The sequence below is a fragment of the Chrysochloris asiatica genome, unplaced genomic scaffold (genome assembly GCF_000296735.1).
Source record: "Chrysochloris asiatica unplaced genomic scaffold, ChrAsi1.0 scaffold00022, whole genome shotgun sequence".
NCBI lineage: Eukaryota > Metazoa > Chordata > Mammalia > Afrosoricida > Chrysochloridae > Chrysochloris > Chrysochloris asiatica.
Genome location: NW_006408540.1, coordinates 16,358,462 through 16,372,374, shown reverse-complemented (window position 1 = coordinate 16,372,374; position 13,913 = coordinate 16,358,462). Strand labels below are relative to the sequence as shown.

Sequence of the window (13,913 nt, the reverse complement as noted above, 5' to 3'; positions counted from 1 at the left end):
AAGAGTAAACAGACATTTTTAGGATGTAATTTAGCTACTGTGTTGTATGTTATTAAGATACTTTGTTTGTGAGTTGTATACTGTGATAATCTATTAGTGAAAAGATTAAACCATTTAAATTCTAAGTTAATATATTACCTTGCTAAAGAAACCCAGCCTTTTTCTATTGATGCTTGTATATTTTGTCACTCTTCAGGAAGTAGTATTCCTAATTCTGGTTTAACCAACACCTTACTACTTTCTTGTTATCGTTTGATTCTTCTTTTTTTAATCAGGGCTTGGGGGAGTGTGGAATGTGGGAAGCTTATCACACTTAGTCACTTTTTGTTTCATGGGTCAGGCTTTTTACTATATTGGAATTATGTTTATTCTCTTTCACAATCCTCTATTAGCTTTTCCCCTAGAATTCTGTTTGATTAATAATCCAGTTGTGTTGCATTATAATTGATTCCCTTTGATTATACTAATTTCCTGTGCTAACTTTTTTCTTTGAAACTGAAATCATAGCTTATGTTGCCTTTCACAGTGAGAACTAGTAAATCGTTCTACAAATGAAGACTTTGATGGAAACGAGCAATATGAACAATCCTTCCCCTTGGCCCCTTTGAAATATGGACCCAAACTTACGCAGCATTTGAAAGTGGTAACTTCCATTATTCCCGTTTCATAGGTTTCCTGCCAGATAGATCAGTGGTGTTGGTTAAAGCATTCCCATCTGTCTCCATTCTTGGGATTCATTTAAAACTTCATATTTCTCCTGTGATATAGAATATATTTCAACTCTCCATTAAATTGTTGTCTAGGAATTTGGCTTGTTTTTCATAGATAAGTTAACAAAAAGGAACACTGTGGCACAGTGGGCACAAACTAAGCATTCCTGAGTTCTTTAAGTGGATTAAATATGTAAGAGCTCTGGTGATAATATCAAATATGACATCCTTTGTCTCTAGGCTCTCCTAATAAGTAATCTTTTTAGAAATGAACTCTTTTCTATTTGAGCAAATACCTTAAAAAAAAATTTTTTTTTTTTAATGCTATTCACTGTTGCCTTCTCAATAGGTTTAAGTATCTGAATCTATGTCAGAAGAGAGATGTTATTGTTGTTGTTAGGTGCCATAGAGTTGGTACTGACTCATAGCAACCTTATGCACAGCAGAACAAAACACTGCCCGATCCTGGGCCAACCTCACTATTGTTGCCACGCTTGAGCCCATTGATGTTGCCACTTTGCCATTCCATTTCCCTGGGGGTCTTCCTCTTTTTCTCTGACCCTCCACCTTACCAAACATGATATTCTTCTACAGCGACTGGTCCCTCCTGACAATATGTCTGAAGTATGAGAGATGAAGTTTGGTCATCCTGGCCTCCAAGGAGCACTCTGGCTGCACTTTTCCCACCACAGATTTATTGGTTCTTTTGGCAGTCCATGGCACTTTCAATATTCTCCTCCAACACCATAACGCAAAAGCATCAATTCTTCTATGATCTTCCTTATTCACTGTCCAGCTTTCGCATGCATATGAGGTTATTGAAAATACTATGGTTTGGGTCAGGTGCACCTTAGTCTTCAAGCTGATATCTTTGCTCTTCAACACTTTAAAAAGGTCTTTTGCCTAATGCAATACGTTGTCTGATTTCTTGACTGCTGCTTCCATGAGTGTTGATAGTTGATCCAAGAAGAATGAAGTCCTTGACAACTTCAATCTTTTCTCCGTTGATAAGAATGTTGTTTATTGGTCAGGTGGTGAGGATTTTTGTTTTCTTAACATTGAGATGCAATCCATACCTATGGCTGTGCTCTTTGATGTTTATCAGTAAATATTTTAAATCCTCTTCACTTTCAGCAAGCAAGGTTGTATCATTTGCATATCACAGGTTGTTAATGAGTCTTCCTCCAATCCTGATGCCGCGTTCTTCTTCATAGAACCCAGCATCTCAGATGATTTGCTCAGCATACAGGCTAAATGAGTGGTAGGATTGGTTTATTGTAAAGCTTTGGCTGAATGCTTTGGTAGGGAGTGAGGTGGATGTAACTTTTTAAATGAGCTATTTAACCACATATTATCATTTTAATTTAACATACTTGTTATAAAAGTCTCATGTTTTCATTTGAACATTTTTTTAAAAACACTGCTTAAATTGTAAATTCTGCTCCTATTTGAATTGAAGAATAAAAATATGAAATACTGATACTTTGATTATACCATCAAGTTGAATGAAGGGAGATATGGAAAATACTTGGGTTTCCTGGATTCCTTTGTAGTTCTCATGGGCTCTAAGAGGAATATTACCTTGGAATTCTTTGTAGGAATCCGTATTAGACTGTGGAATCTACACAGAACCATGGAATTTAGATCTTGGGGAACTTTACCATCATGATTCTTCTTAAAGCTTCCCTAATATATTGCATTTTGATCTTTATGTTTCAGAGCAAGAAACTAGAGGAGAAAATGAGACTTCAGGAAAAACTCAAAAGAGAACATCAACAATTGTAAGTTAATGTTTTCAAAACTACATGCCTTTATAGCATGCCATTCATTCTGCTTTTATATTCTAGGTGCTGGTAACTTTTCAAGACAGCATCCGGTATTGGATTATCGGCTGTTAAATGAATTATGTAATTGGACTCTGTTATTATCTAAGGAAGGTTTTGAGGTTGGAGACAGATCTACTCACCAAAGTTTTTTTTTTTTTTTATTTGTCAAACAATTAGAGATCATACTACTAATTTTGAAGAATCCTTCCTTACAAATGACTAGGGTGCCTTGATTCTTTGGTGAACATAAGTACTTTAGATTTGCTATGCTGACTTCCAAAGTACTAACACAAGGAGAGCAAACTAAGGAGAGTCTAAACTAACATGGAACTTATTTTCTGGGTTGAGGACTCTCTTATAAATGTCATACTTTCCTCATATGATTGACAATTGAGAGATCATTAGCAGTTATTGGCAAAACTCTCATTTGGTGGTCATGCACCATGGTAATTTTTCCGGTGTGACTTGTGAATAACATCAGCTAATGTGAATAGGACAACTGTTGTTGTTAGTTGCTGTTGAGTCTGCCCCAACTTGTCAACAATAGAACAAATGCTGACAGGCCCTCTGGTATCCCTGTAGTCAGTTGAGGATCAAAATATCATGATCCATAGGACTTTCATTGGCTGAATGAATCCATAGGACTTTCATTGGCTGGATTCAGGCCTTTATTCTGAATCCATCTTAGTTTTACTAAAACCTTTTCATTACCATAGCAACACACAAGCCTCCATTGACAGATGCATGGTGGCTGCACATAAGGTTCATTGATGGGAATTGAATCTGGGTCTTCTGCATGGAAGGCAAATATTGCACCATTAAACCACCAATGTCCCATAAAGAGCAACTACTATGTGCTTTATAATGAAGATAATCTGATTGGCTATTACATAGGATATAAAGATAAGCTGTGTCTTCACCTTGGAGTCCTGGTATGGTGTTGAAGGATAAGCAATGGACTGATTAATGCAAGATTGGTAGTTCAAACCCACCAGCCACTCTTGGAAACCCTATACAGAGTCATTATAAACTGGAACTGCACTTGACAAGAATAGCTACATGTCCTCTCTGTCAGTCATTGGGCTACCTGCATACTGCTTAAAAGAATAGATAAAAACAAAAAAATTTAACCTGACTCCTGGGTTAATTCCAAGTGTGATGGTATTAGAAATAGATAGATCTAAGTTAAGAGTCCCAGCTATGGCCTTGGATAAACTACGACACCCCTTTAATACTTAATTTTCTCATTTAAAAAATCGAGATAATGATCTATTCTAGAGTTCATGTAAGGATTAAATGAAATAACTTATATAAATAGCATAAAAGTTCCTGAATGTTATTTAGTTGTTTGTTAGATGCCATCGAGTCAGTTCCAACTCATAGTGACCCAGTGCACAACAGAAGGAAACACTGATTGGTCCTGAGCAGTCCTCATAATTGTTATGTTTGAGCTCATTGCTGCTGCCACTATGTCAATCCATCTCGTTGGGGACATCCCTTTTTTACTGACTCACCACTTTACCAAGCATGATGTTTTTCTTTAGGGACTGGTCCCTCCTCATAACATGTCTGTAGTATGAGAGATACAGTCTCACTATGCTGGCTTCAGGCTGTTCTTCTTCCAAGACAGACTTATGTGTTATTCTAGCAGTCCATGGTACTTTCAATATTCTGCTCCAACACCATCATTCAAATTGATTGCATTGATTCTTTGAAGGTCTGCCTTATTCATTGTCCAATTTCCACATGCACATGAAGTAATTGAAAATACCATGGCTTGGGTCAGGTGTACCTTAGTCCCCCAACTGACATTTTTGCTCTTCAACACTTCAAAGAGATCTTTTGCAGTACATTTGTTTAATGCAATATGTTGTTTGATTTCTCGATTGCTCCTTCCATGAATATTGATAGGAGCAAAGCAAAATGAAGTCTTTGACAACTTCAGTCTTTTCTCCTTTTATATATGTGTCCAATTGTGAGGGTTTTTTGTTTTCTTTAGACTGAGGTGCAAACCATACTGTAGTCTTTGATCTTCATCAGGAAGTACTTTAAATCCTCTTCTCTTCCAGCAAGCATAGTTGTATCATCTGCACATCACAGTCTTCCTCCAATCCTTATGCCATGCTATGCATATCATTCACCCTCTGGAATTATTTGTTCAGCAGACAGATTGAATAAGTATGGTGAAAGGATACAACTCTGGTGCACAGCCAGTAATGATGAAACTGAAGAAGTCTATCAACTTCTTCAGCCTGAAATTGATCAAATATGCAACAAAGATACATTGATATTTACTGGTGATTGGAAAGTGAATACTGGAAACAAAAAGGAAGGATCAGGCCTTGGTGATAAAAATGATGCTGGAGATCCAATGACAGAATTTCACAAGATCAACGACTTATTCATTGCAAATAATTTTTTTAAACCACACAAAAAGTGAATCTACACATGGACCTCACTAGGTGGAATACACAGGAATCAAATTGACTACATCTGTGGGAAGAGACAGTAGAAAATCTCAGTATCATTAGCCAAAACAAAGCTAGGGTAGACTATGAAATAGACTGTCAATTGCTCATATGCAAGTTCAGGCTGAAGCTGAGGAAGATTAAAATAAGTCCATGAGAACCAAAATATGACCTTACACATATATCCCACGTGAATTAGAGACCGTATCAAGAACAGATTTAATGCATTAAACACTAACAACTGAAGACCAGAAGACTTGTGGGATGACATCAAGAACTATCATACAGGAAGAAAGATAAAGTCATTAAAACAGGAAAGAAAGAAAAGATCAAAATGGATGTAGAAGAGACTCTGAAACTTGTTACTGAGCTTAATAAAGAAACTAAAGGGAATGGAAGAAATGAGTAAGTCAAATAACTAAAAGGTCAGCTCGAGAAGAAAAAATAAAATATAATGAAATGTGCAAAGACCTGGAGTTAGGAGACCAAAATTGAAGAAAATGCTCAACATTTCTCAAACTGAAAGAACTGAAGAAGAAAAAAAAATCAATCTTCAACTTGTCATATTGAAGGATTCTATGTAGTGCTGTGAGTTAATGTGCTGGACTGCAAGGTCTGTTGGAACTGCAAGGTTGGTGGTTCAAGTTCACCAGCCACTCCTTGGCAACCCTATACAGGGTTTCTATGGGTTGGAACCTACTTGCAGGCACTTAACAACAACAACAATGGGGAAAATTAGTTCCTGGTGTGGCACAGTAGGATAAGCACTGAACTGCTAACCACAAGGTCAGAGGTTCATATCCATCAGTCACCTCTTGGGAATACTATACAGGGTTGCTAAGAGTCAGAACCGACTCAGTGGCACTTGACAACAACAGTGGGGAAAATATTGAATGATGCAGAAAACATTCAAAGAAAATGGAAGGAATACACAGAGCCATTGTACCTCAAATAAATGGTTGATGATGTTCAGCCATTTCAAAAGGTAGTAAATGATCACGAATAATCATACATAAAGAATAAATCCAAGCTGCGCTGAAGATACTGTTGAAAACACAGCTCCAAGAACTGATGGAGTACAAATGTCAATATTTCAGCAAACTGATGCAGCACTGGCGGTGTTTGCTCATATATGTCAAGAAATTTGGAAGACAGCTACCTTGCCAACTAACTGGAAGAGGTCCATATTTGTGCCTATTCTAAGGAGAAGTGACCCAATGGAATGCAGAAACCATTGAATAATATCATTAATATCACATGCAAGTAGTATTTTGCTGAAGACAATTAAAAATAGTTGCAACAGTACATCGACAGGGAACTGCCAGAAACTGGATTCTAGTGATATCATTGCTGAAAGCAGAGAATGCCAGAAAGATGTTTACCTGTGCTTTATCGACTATGCAATGTCTTTCCACTCTATGGATCATGACAATTTATAGACAGTATTGCAGACATTAAGTATTCTAGAACACTAAATTGTGGTCATGAGGAACTTGTACATAGACCAAAATACAGTCATTTTAACAGAACAAGGGCACACTGAATAGTTTAAAATCAGGAAAGGTGTGCACCTGAGTTGCATTCTTTCACCCTATTTATTCAATCTAAACATTACAGGGATTTGAAATACTTCTCATAGAAAACCCTGTTGAGTGTGATCACATGACTTTTATTTTGTTGAGACTATACACAGTTTTTCTGGTCCAGAACTAGTAATTGGCTTTCCAGTTTTCATATAGATTGTTTTCTGACAGCCTCCCCCCATTTACAGAATTTAAGACCACACTGAAGTTGGGGTGAGCATATTTGACATCCTAGTGCACCTCTCCAAGAAGAGCATCCTTGGGTGTCTTTATAACACTGAGATTATCCTGCCTCGGTCATAAGCAAAGGCTTTTTGCTTTAAGACTCACAGGCAAGAAGCAAAAAGAAGTTTCTGAGGCCTTCACTTTACCCCTTAGCACTTTAGGTAATCTGGTTTCAGCTGATCAGTCCAGAAAACAGGTGGAAGGGTAGGGTGAACAGGCTAACAAGTGATGTTTTCCTCTGTAAGTTAAAGCTGACATTAGTCTCATTTTAGCCACAGCATCTCTCCTCACTCTTTTTCTAAGGTACAAGGTGTTTGGTAGGACGTTCACAAATAGATGTAGACGGTCTTCAATAGAAAGATGGAAGCGGGGAGGCATTCGATTAATGGTGTCATTGTATTTCTTACCTCCTTCTCCACATGCCTACCAGTTCCTTGTTATGTGGTGACTGGTATGACAGCTGTGGTGCTGGAAGCTTGGCACTGGTATTTCAGTCCAGTAGGGGCATCCATTGTGATCAGGTTTCAGTGGAGCTTCTTGTTTAAGAAAGGCTTGGTGATCTACTTCTGAAAGTACCTTCAGAAGCTAATGAAACCTTATAAATCACAGCAGACTATTGTCCAACTTGCTCAATTTGGACACATTGTCAAAAGAGGTTAGTCTGTAGAGGAGGACATCAGGTTTGATAAAGTAGAGAACCAGTGAGGACACGGGAGACTTTCAGTGAGATGGATGAGCACAAAAACCACAAGGATGGCTTCAGAATGCCTCTCTGATGGTGAGAAGGATGCAGGGTCAGGCAAAAAGGCCACCATGAGTTCAGAGCAACTTGGTGGCAGCTAATAACCACAACAATTACAGTTAGAAAATGGATGAGAGTTTATTTCTAGGCACAGGTGGAGAAGTTGAAGGAGTTAAGAGATGGAGTTGAGGGTGTTGGTAGTTTGCAGTCACAAATAAGACTTGATTACTGTATGTTGTTTGTTGTTGTTGTTAAGTGCTGTAGAGTTGGTTCCAACCCATAGTGACCCTGTATAGCTTTTCCAAGGAGTGGCTGGCAAGCTTGAACCACCGATCTTGCCATTCAAACCAATTTTGCAGTCCAGCACATTAACCCACAGCACCACACCACGACTCCTGTGTGGTATAGTTTTATGTTAGACAAAGGAAGATCTGCTTACCAGTTAGAGGGATAGTAACTACAGAACTGGGTAAATTACATAAGTCCATTCTCTACAGAGGAGTCCTGATTTGGCACTGTGGGTTAATATGCTAGACTGCAGGGTGGGTTTGAACCTTACAAGCTCACCAGCTGTTCTTTGGAAACCCTACACAGGGTCAACTTTGAGTTGGAACTGATTGGGTGTCACTTATCAACAGCACTCTACAGAGTTTTAAAAATGGTAAAGGATGAAAGATACTTGGGGTTGTGTGTCTCTTGACTTTCTTTCTCTCCTAATCTTCCAACTTCTTGAGTTTGTGCTTCACTAAATGCTAGAGATCAATTATCTTTTTTTTCTGTAATAAGAAAAACAGGTTTACTCCTAGATACCATACACACTATCAGTGGAGTTGAATTCACTTAAATGCACATTTCGCTCTTGCTCTTTTCTTCAGCTTATCACGAAGGCCCCAGTTAACCAGGGAAAAGAGAAGATAGGTAAAATGAGAGGTATCTCAAATGGATTTTTAAGGCCTATTGAGGAATACAAGAGAAGGTATATGTGTGAGTTCTTTATAAGGTATTTTGTTTTGAAATTAAAAGAGCAAGGACTCATGAATAGCCATTTGTACAGCTACGAATATGAATGAGACTTCAAGAAAAGAAGGCTCCTTTGAATAAGAAGTCTTTTTCATACCTTCTTCAAATCAGTTTATATTGAAAAAATTGTCTAGGAAAGAACTGTTAGAATTTTAACAGTGCAGATTTTATTAGACTAACCAGGCTGCTTCTTTTAAAAAAAAAAAAAAAAAAAAAAAGGGAGAGAAAAAAAAGACAAAAGTTGGATTCTTCTGAAATCATCAATATAGAAATACAAGTAAGAATTCTTTCAAACTAGTCAGTGCTCCATGTCCTTGGTGTACTGTCCAGTGTTCAGCATGCTGGATGTGTGGTTCAAGTAGCAAAGCGGCAGTCGTGGTGGTGGTGATGTGCCGTGGAGTTGGTTCCGACTCATAGTGACCCTGCATAGGGTTTTCGAGGCTATAAATCTTTACGGGAGCAAAAACCCTCATTTTTCTTCTGCAGAACATCTGGTAATTTCGAACTGCTGACCTTGAAGTTAGCAGTCCAATTAGTAACCTCTACCTCTATGCTATCAGACCACCACTCGTCTGTCAGTTTGTCGTACTGTGGTGGATTGTGAGTTGCTGTGATTCTGAAAGCTGTCACTGGTATTTTAAATACCAGCAGGGTCACTCATGGTAGACAGGTTTCAGATGAGCTTCCAGATGAAGACAGACTAGGAAGAAGTGACGAACTACTTCCGAATATTTAAGTCACTGAAAACCTCATGGATAGCAAAGAAACACTGTCAGATATAGTGCCAGAAAATGAGCCCCTCAGGTTGGAAGGCACTCAAAATGCGACTGGGAAAGAGCTGCCTCCTCAAAGTAGAGTTGACCGTGAAGACGCGAATGGAAAGAAAAGCCCATGGGACCTTCATTTGCTGATGGCGTACAACTCAAATGAAGAGAAATAGCTGTAAATATCCATTAATAATCGGAACATGGAATATATGAAGTCTGAATCTAGGAAAATTGGAAATTGTCAAAAATTAAATGGAACATATAAATATCAATATCTTAGGCATTAGTGAACTAAAATGGACTAGTATTGTCCATTTTGAATCTGACCACCACATGGTTTACTATGCTGGGAATGACAAATTGAAGAGGAATGGTGTTGCATTCATTGTCAAAAAGAATATATCCAGATCAGTCATGTGGTACATGCTGTCTGTGATAGGATAATATTTATGCACCTACAGGGAAGTCCAGTTAATACCACTATTATTCAAATTTAAACACCAATCACTAAAGCCAGTGAGGATGAAATAGAAGAATTCAACCAACTGCTTCAATCTGAAATTGATCAAACATGCAATCAAGACATATTGATCATTATTGGTAATTGGAATACAAAGGTTGGGAACGAAGAAGGATCAGTAGTTGGAAAATATGGCCTTGGTAATATAAATGATGCTGGAAATAGTATGATAGAATTCTGCAAAACCAATGGATTTGTTGATTTCAAATACATTCTTTAGATAGCATAAGAGATGATTATACACATGGACCCCACCATATGGAATACACAGAAATCAAATTGACTACATCTGTGGCAAAAGTTGATGGAAAAGCTCCATAACATCAGTCAAAACAAGGCCAAGGGCAGATTGTGGAACAGACCATCAATTGCTTATTTGAAAATTCAAACTGAAGCTGAAGAAAATGAAAACAAGCCCAGGAGAGCCAAAATATGACCTTAAGTATATCCCACATGAATTTAGAGATCATCTGAAGAACAGATTTGATAAGTTAAACACTAAAGACCAAAGACCAAAAGAGTTGTGGGATGACATCAAGAACAACATATATGAAGAAAGCAAAAAGTCATTAAGAAGACAAGAAAGAAGGACAATGTCAAAATAGATGTCAGAAGAGACATTGAAACTTGCTCTCCAGTGTAGAGATGCTAAAGTAAATGGAAGAAATGAGGAGGTCCAAGAGCTGAACAGAAAATTTCAAAGATCAGCTTGAGAAGACAAAGTCAAATATCACAACAAAATGTGCAAAATCTGGAGTCAGAAAACCAAAAAGGTAGACACATTCAGCATTTCTCGAGCTGGGGGAGCTGAAGAAAAAATTCAAGCCTCAACTTTCGTTATTGAAAGATTCTCTGGGCAAATTATTGAATGATGCAGAAAGCATCAAAAGAAGATGGAAGGAATACACAGTCACTGTACCAAAAGGAAATGGTTGATGTTCAACCATTTCAAGAGGTAGCATATGATCACTAGCCAAGGATACTGAAGGAAGAAGTCCAAGGTGCATTGAAGGAATTGGCAAAGAGCAAGGCACCCGAAATTGATGGAATAAAAATTGAAATCTTTCAAGAAAGTGAGGCACTGGAAGCACTCACTCATCTATGCCAAGAAATTTGGAAGACAACTATCTGGCCGACTGATTGGAAGAGATCCATATTTGTGCCCATTCCAAAGAGAGGTGACTCAATGGAATGTGGAAATCATCAGACAATCTCTTTGATATCCCATGTGAGTAAAGTTTTGCTAAAGTTAATACAGAAACGGCTACAAGCATACATTGACAGAGAACTTCCAGGGGTTCAAGCCAGATTTAGAAGAGGACTTGGAATGAGGGATATCATTGCTGATGCCCATTGGATCTTGGCTGAAAGCAGAGAATACCAGAAAGGTATTTACTGTGCTTTATTGACTACGCAAAGGCTTTCAATTGTGTGGATCATGACAAGCTATGGACAACATTATGAAGTATGAGTATTCTGGAACACTGAATTTTGTGCTCATAGGAATCTGTACATGGATAAGAGGCAGTTCTTTGACCTGAACATGGATGGGAACAGATAGTTTAAAATTAAGAAGGTGTGTGACAGAGCTGTATTCTTTCATCATACTTATTCAACCTGTATACTGAGCAAATAATATGAGAAGCTGGGTTGTATGAAGAAAAACGTGGCATCAGGATTGGAGGAAGACTCATTAACAACCTGTGATATGCAGATGATACAACCTTGCTTGCTGGAAGTGAAGCAGACTTAAAATAATTACTGATGAAGATCAAAGAGCACAGCCTTCTGTATGGATTTCATCTCAATGTAAAGAAAACAAAAATCCTCACCACTGGACCAATACCATTCTTATCAACGGAGAAAAGATTGAAGTTATCAAGGACTTCATTCTTCTTGGTTCAACACTCATGGAATAAGCAGTCAAGAAATCATGTGACATATTGCATTAGGCAAATCTGCTGCACAAGAGCTTTTTAAAGTGTTGGAGAGCAAAGATGTCAACTTGAGGACTAAGCTGTGTCTGACCCAAGCCATGGTATTTTCAGTGATCAGCTATGCATGCGAAAGCTGGACAGTGAACAAGGAAGAATATAGAAGAATTGATGCTTTTGCATTATGATGTTGGAGGAGAATACTGAAAGTGCCATGGGCTGCCAAAAAAATCAACAGATTGGTGTTGTGGAAGTAGTGCAGCCACAGTGCTCCTTGGAGGCCAGGATGGCCAAACTTTGTCTCTCATACTTTGGACATATTGTCAGGAGGGACCAGTTGCTGGAGACAGATAATCATGTTTGGTAAGGTGAAGGGTCAGAGAAAAAAAGGAAGACTCCCAGCGAGATGGATTGGGAAAGTGGCAATATCAATGGGCTCAAGCTTGGCAACAGTTGTGAGGGTGGCTCAGGACCAGGCAATGTTTCGTTCTGTTGTACATAGGGTGGCTATGAGTCGGTACCGACTCGATGGAACCTAACAACAACGTTATCAGAGCTCCTTAAGCAGGGCAGAATGGTAATTTTTTCAGCTGAGAAGGGGACCATGGATTTGAGCAGAACTGTAAATCCAAGTTGCTGGAGGCAAAGCTCATTATAACAACCTGAGCCACACCGTGTGCATCTTAATGTGCTCTTTCTTAACACCTTGTTCCTGACTCCATTCATTTGCTTCTGATTATTTTGAGTGTTGTCAATTATTTAGCTAACAGGCAGAAAACTAGGCTTTTATTGACATCCAGAGGGACTCTCCTGAGTGTAATAATGAAGGCAGTTTATTGAAAGCCTGTGAGGTTGCTTTCTAATTGTACACATTAATCTGCCCATGCAAGCTGGCTGAAAACATGCAAGCAGATTGCACATGCAGATGGAGCACACAGGATGGTTTTTATGAAAAGACCTCTGGAATGCTCTTTGGCAGTACTGTCTTTCTCTTAAAAATTGGATGATGTCACTCTTTCAATTGGAGGCTAAGAGTAGGGCAGATTAACGGAGCATCAAGTTAATGGATGGGGATGAACTCTGATGTTACAGTTTAGAATTAGTTTTAGTATTCTCACGCATGGAAGTGGAGAGGAGAAAGGGGCAGTTAACCTTGGTGTTGTTTTCACCATGATTCTTACCTCTGTAATGATTTACTGCTTGTGAAAATTCACACGTGACATTTTCCAGCATAGCCTTTTCTATGAGTCAGTGTTACTGATCATTATGAAGATCTGAAATAATAATGAATAAACTTTTTGATTTTTCATTTATTTTGAATCTAGTAGCATCTACCCCAGTATTAGGAAGATTGTCCAAATATGGGATAGTGAGAATAGGCTTTATAGGGCATTACCATGGTAATTTATCAGAAAACAACATCTAAGCATGAGCAGTGACTCAGGGTCTCCTGGCTACAGAAACAGAATCACCAAGGACTAGCCATACATCTTAAAACACAGCCTCTAGTCAGACCCTGGAGTTCCTGCTTCTCAAAGCTGACTACGCATAGATCATTTTCCAAAAGAACCCAATGCCTAAGGCCAAAACAGTCTCTGCTAAGCTTCTTACTAAGCTATTGTTTGATCTAAAGGTAGCCCAGGGAGCCAGTATTTCAAGGTTCAAAAGGATTCCTGAGGGTGGGTGGCCTAGAAGGTGATCCTATTTTGATTCCAGGAGAACCCAAACTGTTTTGTCATTAATTTCCATTTGGTATAATAGATTATGGGAAGCAGGGTAACTTTGTAGGATAAGCACTAGACTGTGAACAGCAGAGTTGGCAGTTCAAGCCCACTAGCCACTCTTTGGAGAACGATGAAGCTTTATGCTCCACCAAAGATGTACAACTTTAGAAACTATATAAGATGGTTGACACTAAAAATAGCAACATAATGTTACTTCTTAAAATAATAAAGTGCTTGACTCCTAAACCAAATAAAGTAATAATAAATGGTTATATTAATAAGAACCTGTAGAGTGTCAAGCACTTGTGATTCACAATGCAATGCTGATTCAATAGCATCACAAGGGTACGTGTATATGTATAGACTTCATGCCACTTATATTGTAGTTCCCAAT

The 13,913-nt window shown here is 38.3% G+C and overlaps 1 protein-coding gene across 1 annotated transcript in view; it reads left to right on the top strand.

Moving 5' to 3' along the window:
* EPSTI1 (epithelial stromal interaction 1 (breast)) overlaps window positions 1-13,913 on the top strand; it is a 185,912-nt gene that overhangs the window by 64,282 nt on the left and 107,717 nt on the right. The window contains 1 exon segment of the mRNA XM_006837680.1: window positions 2,430-2,491. Coding sequence (XP_006837744.1) covers window positions 2,430-2,491 — 62 coding nt within the window.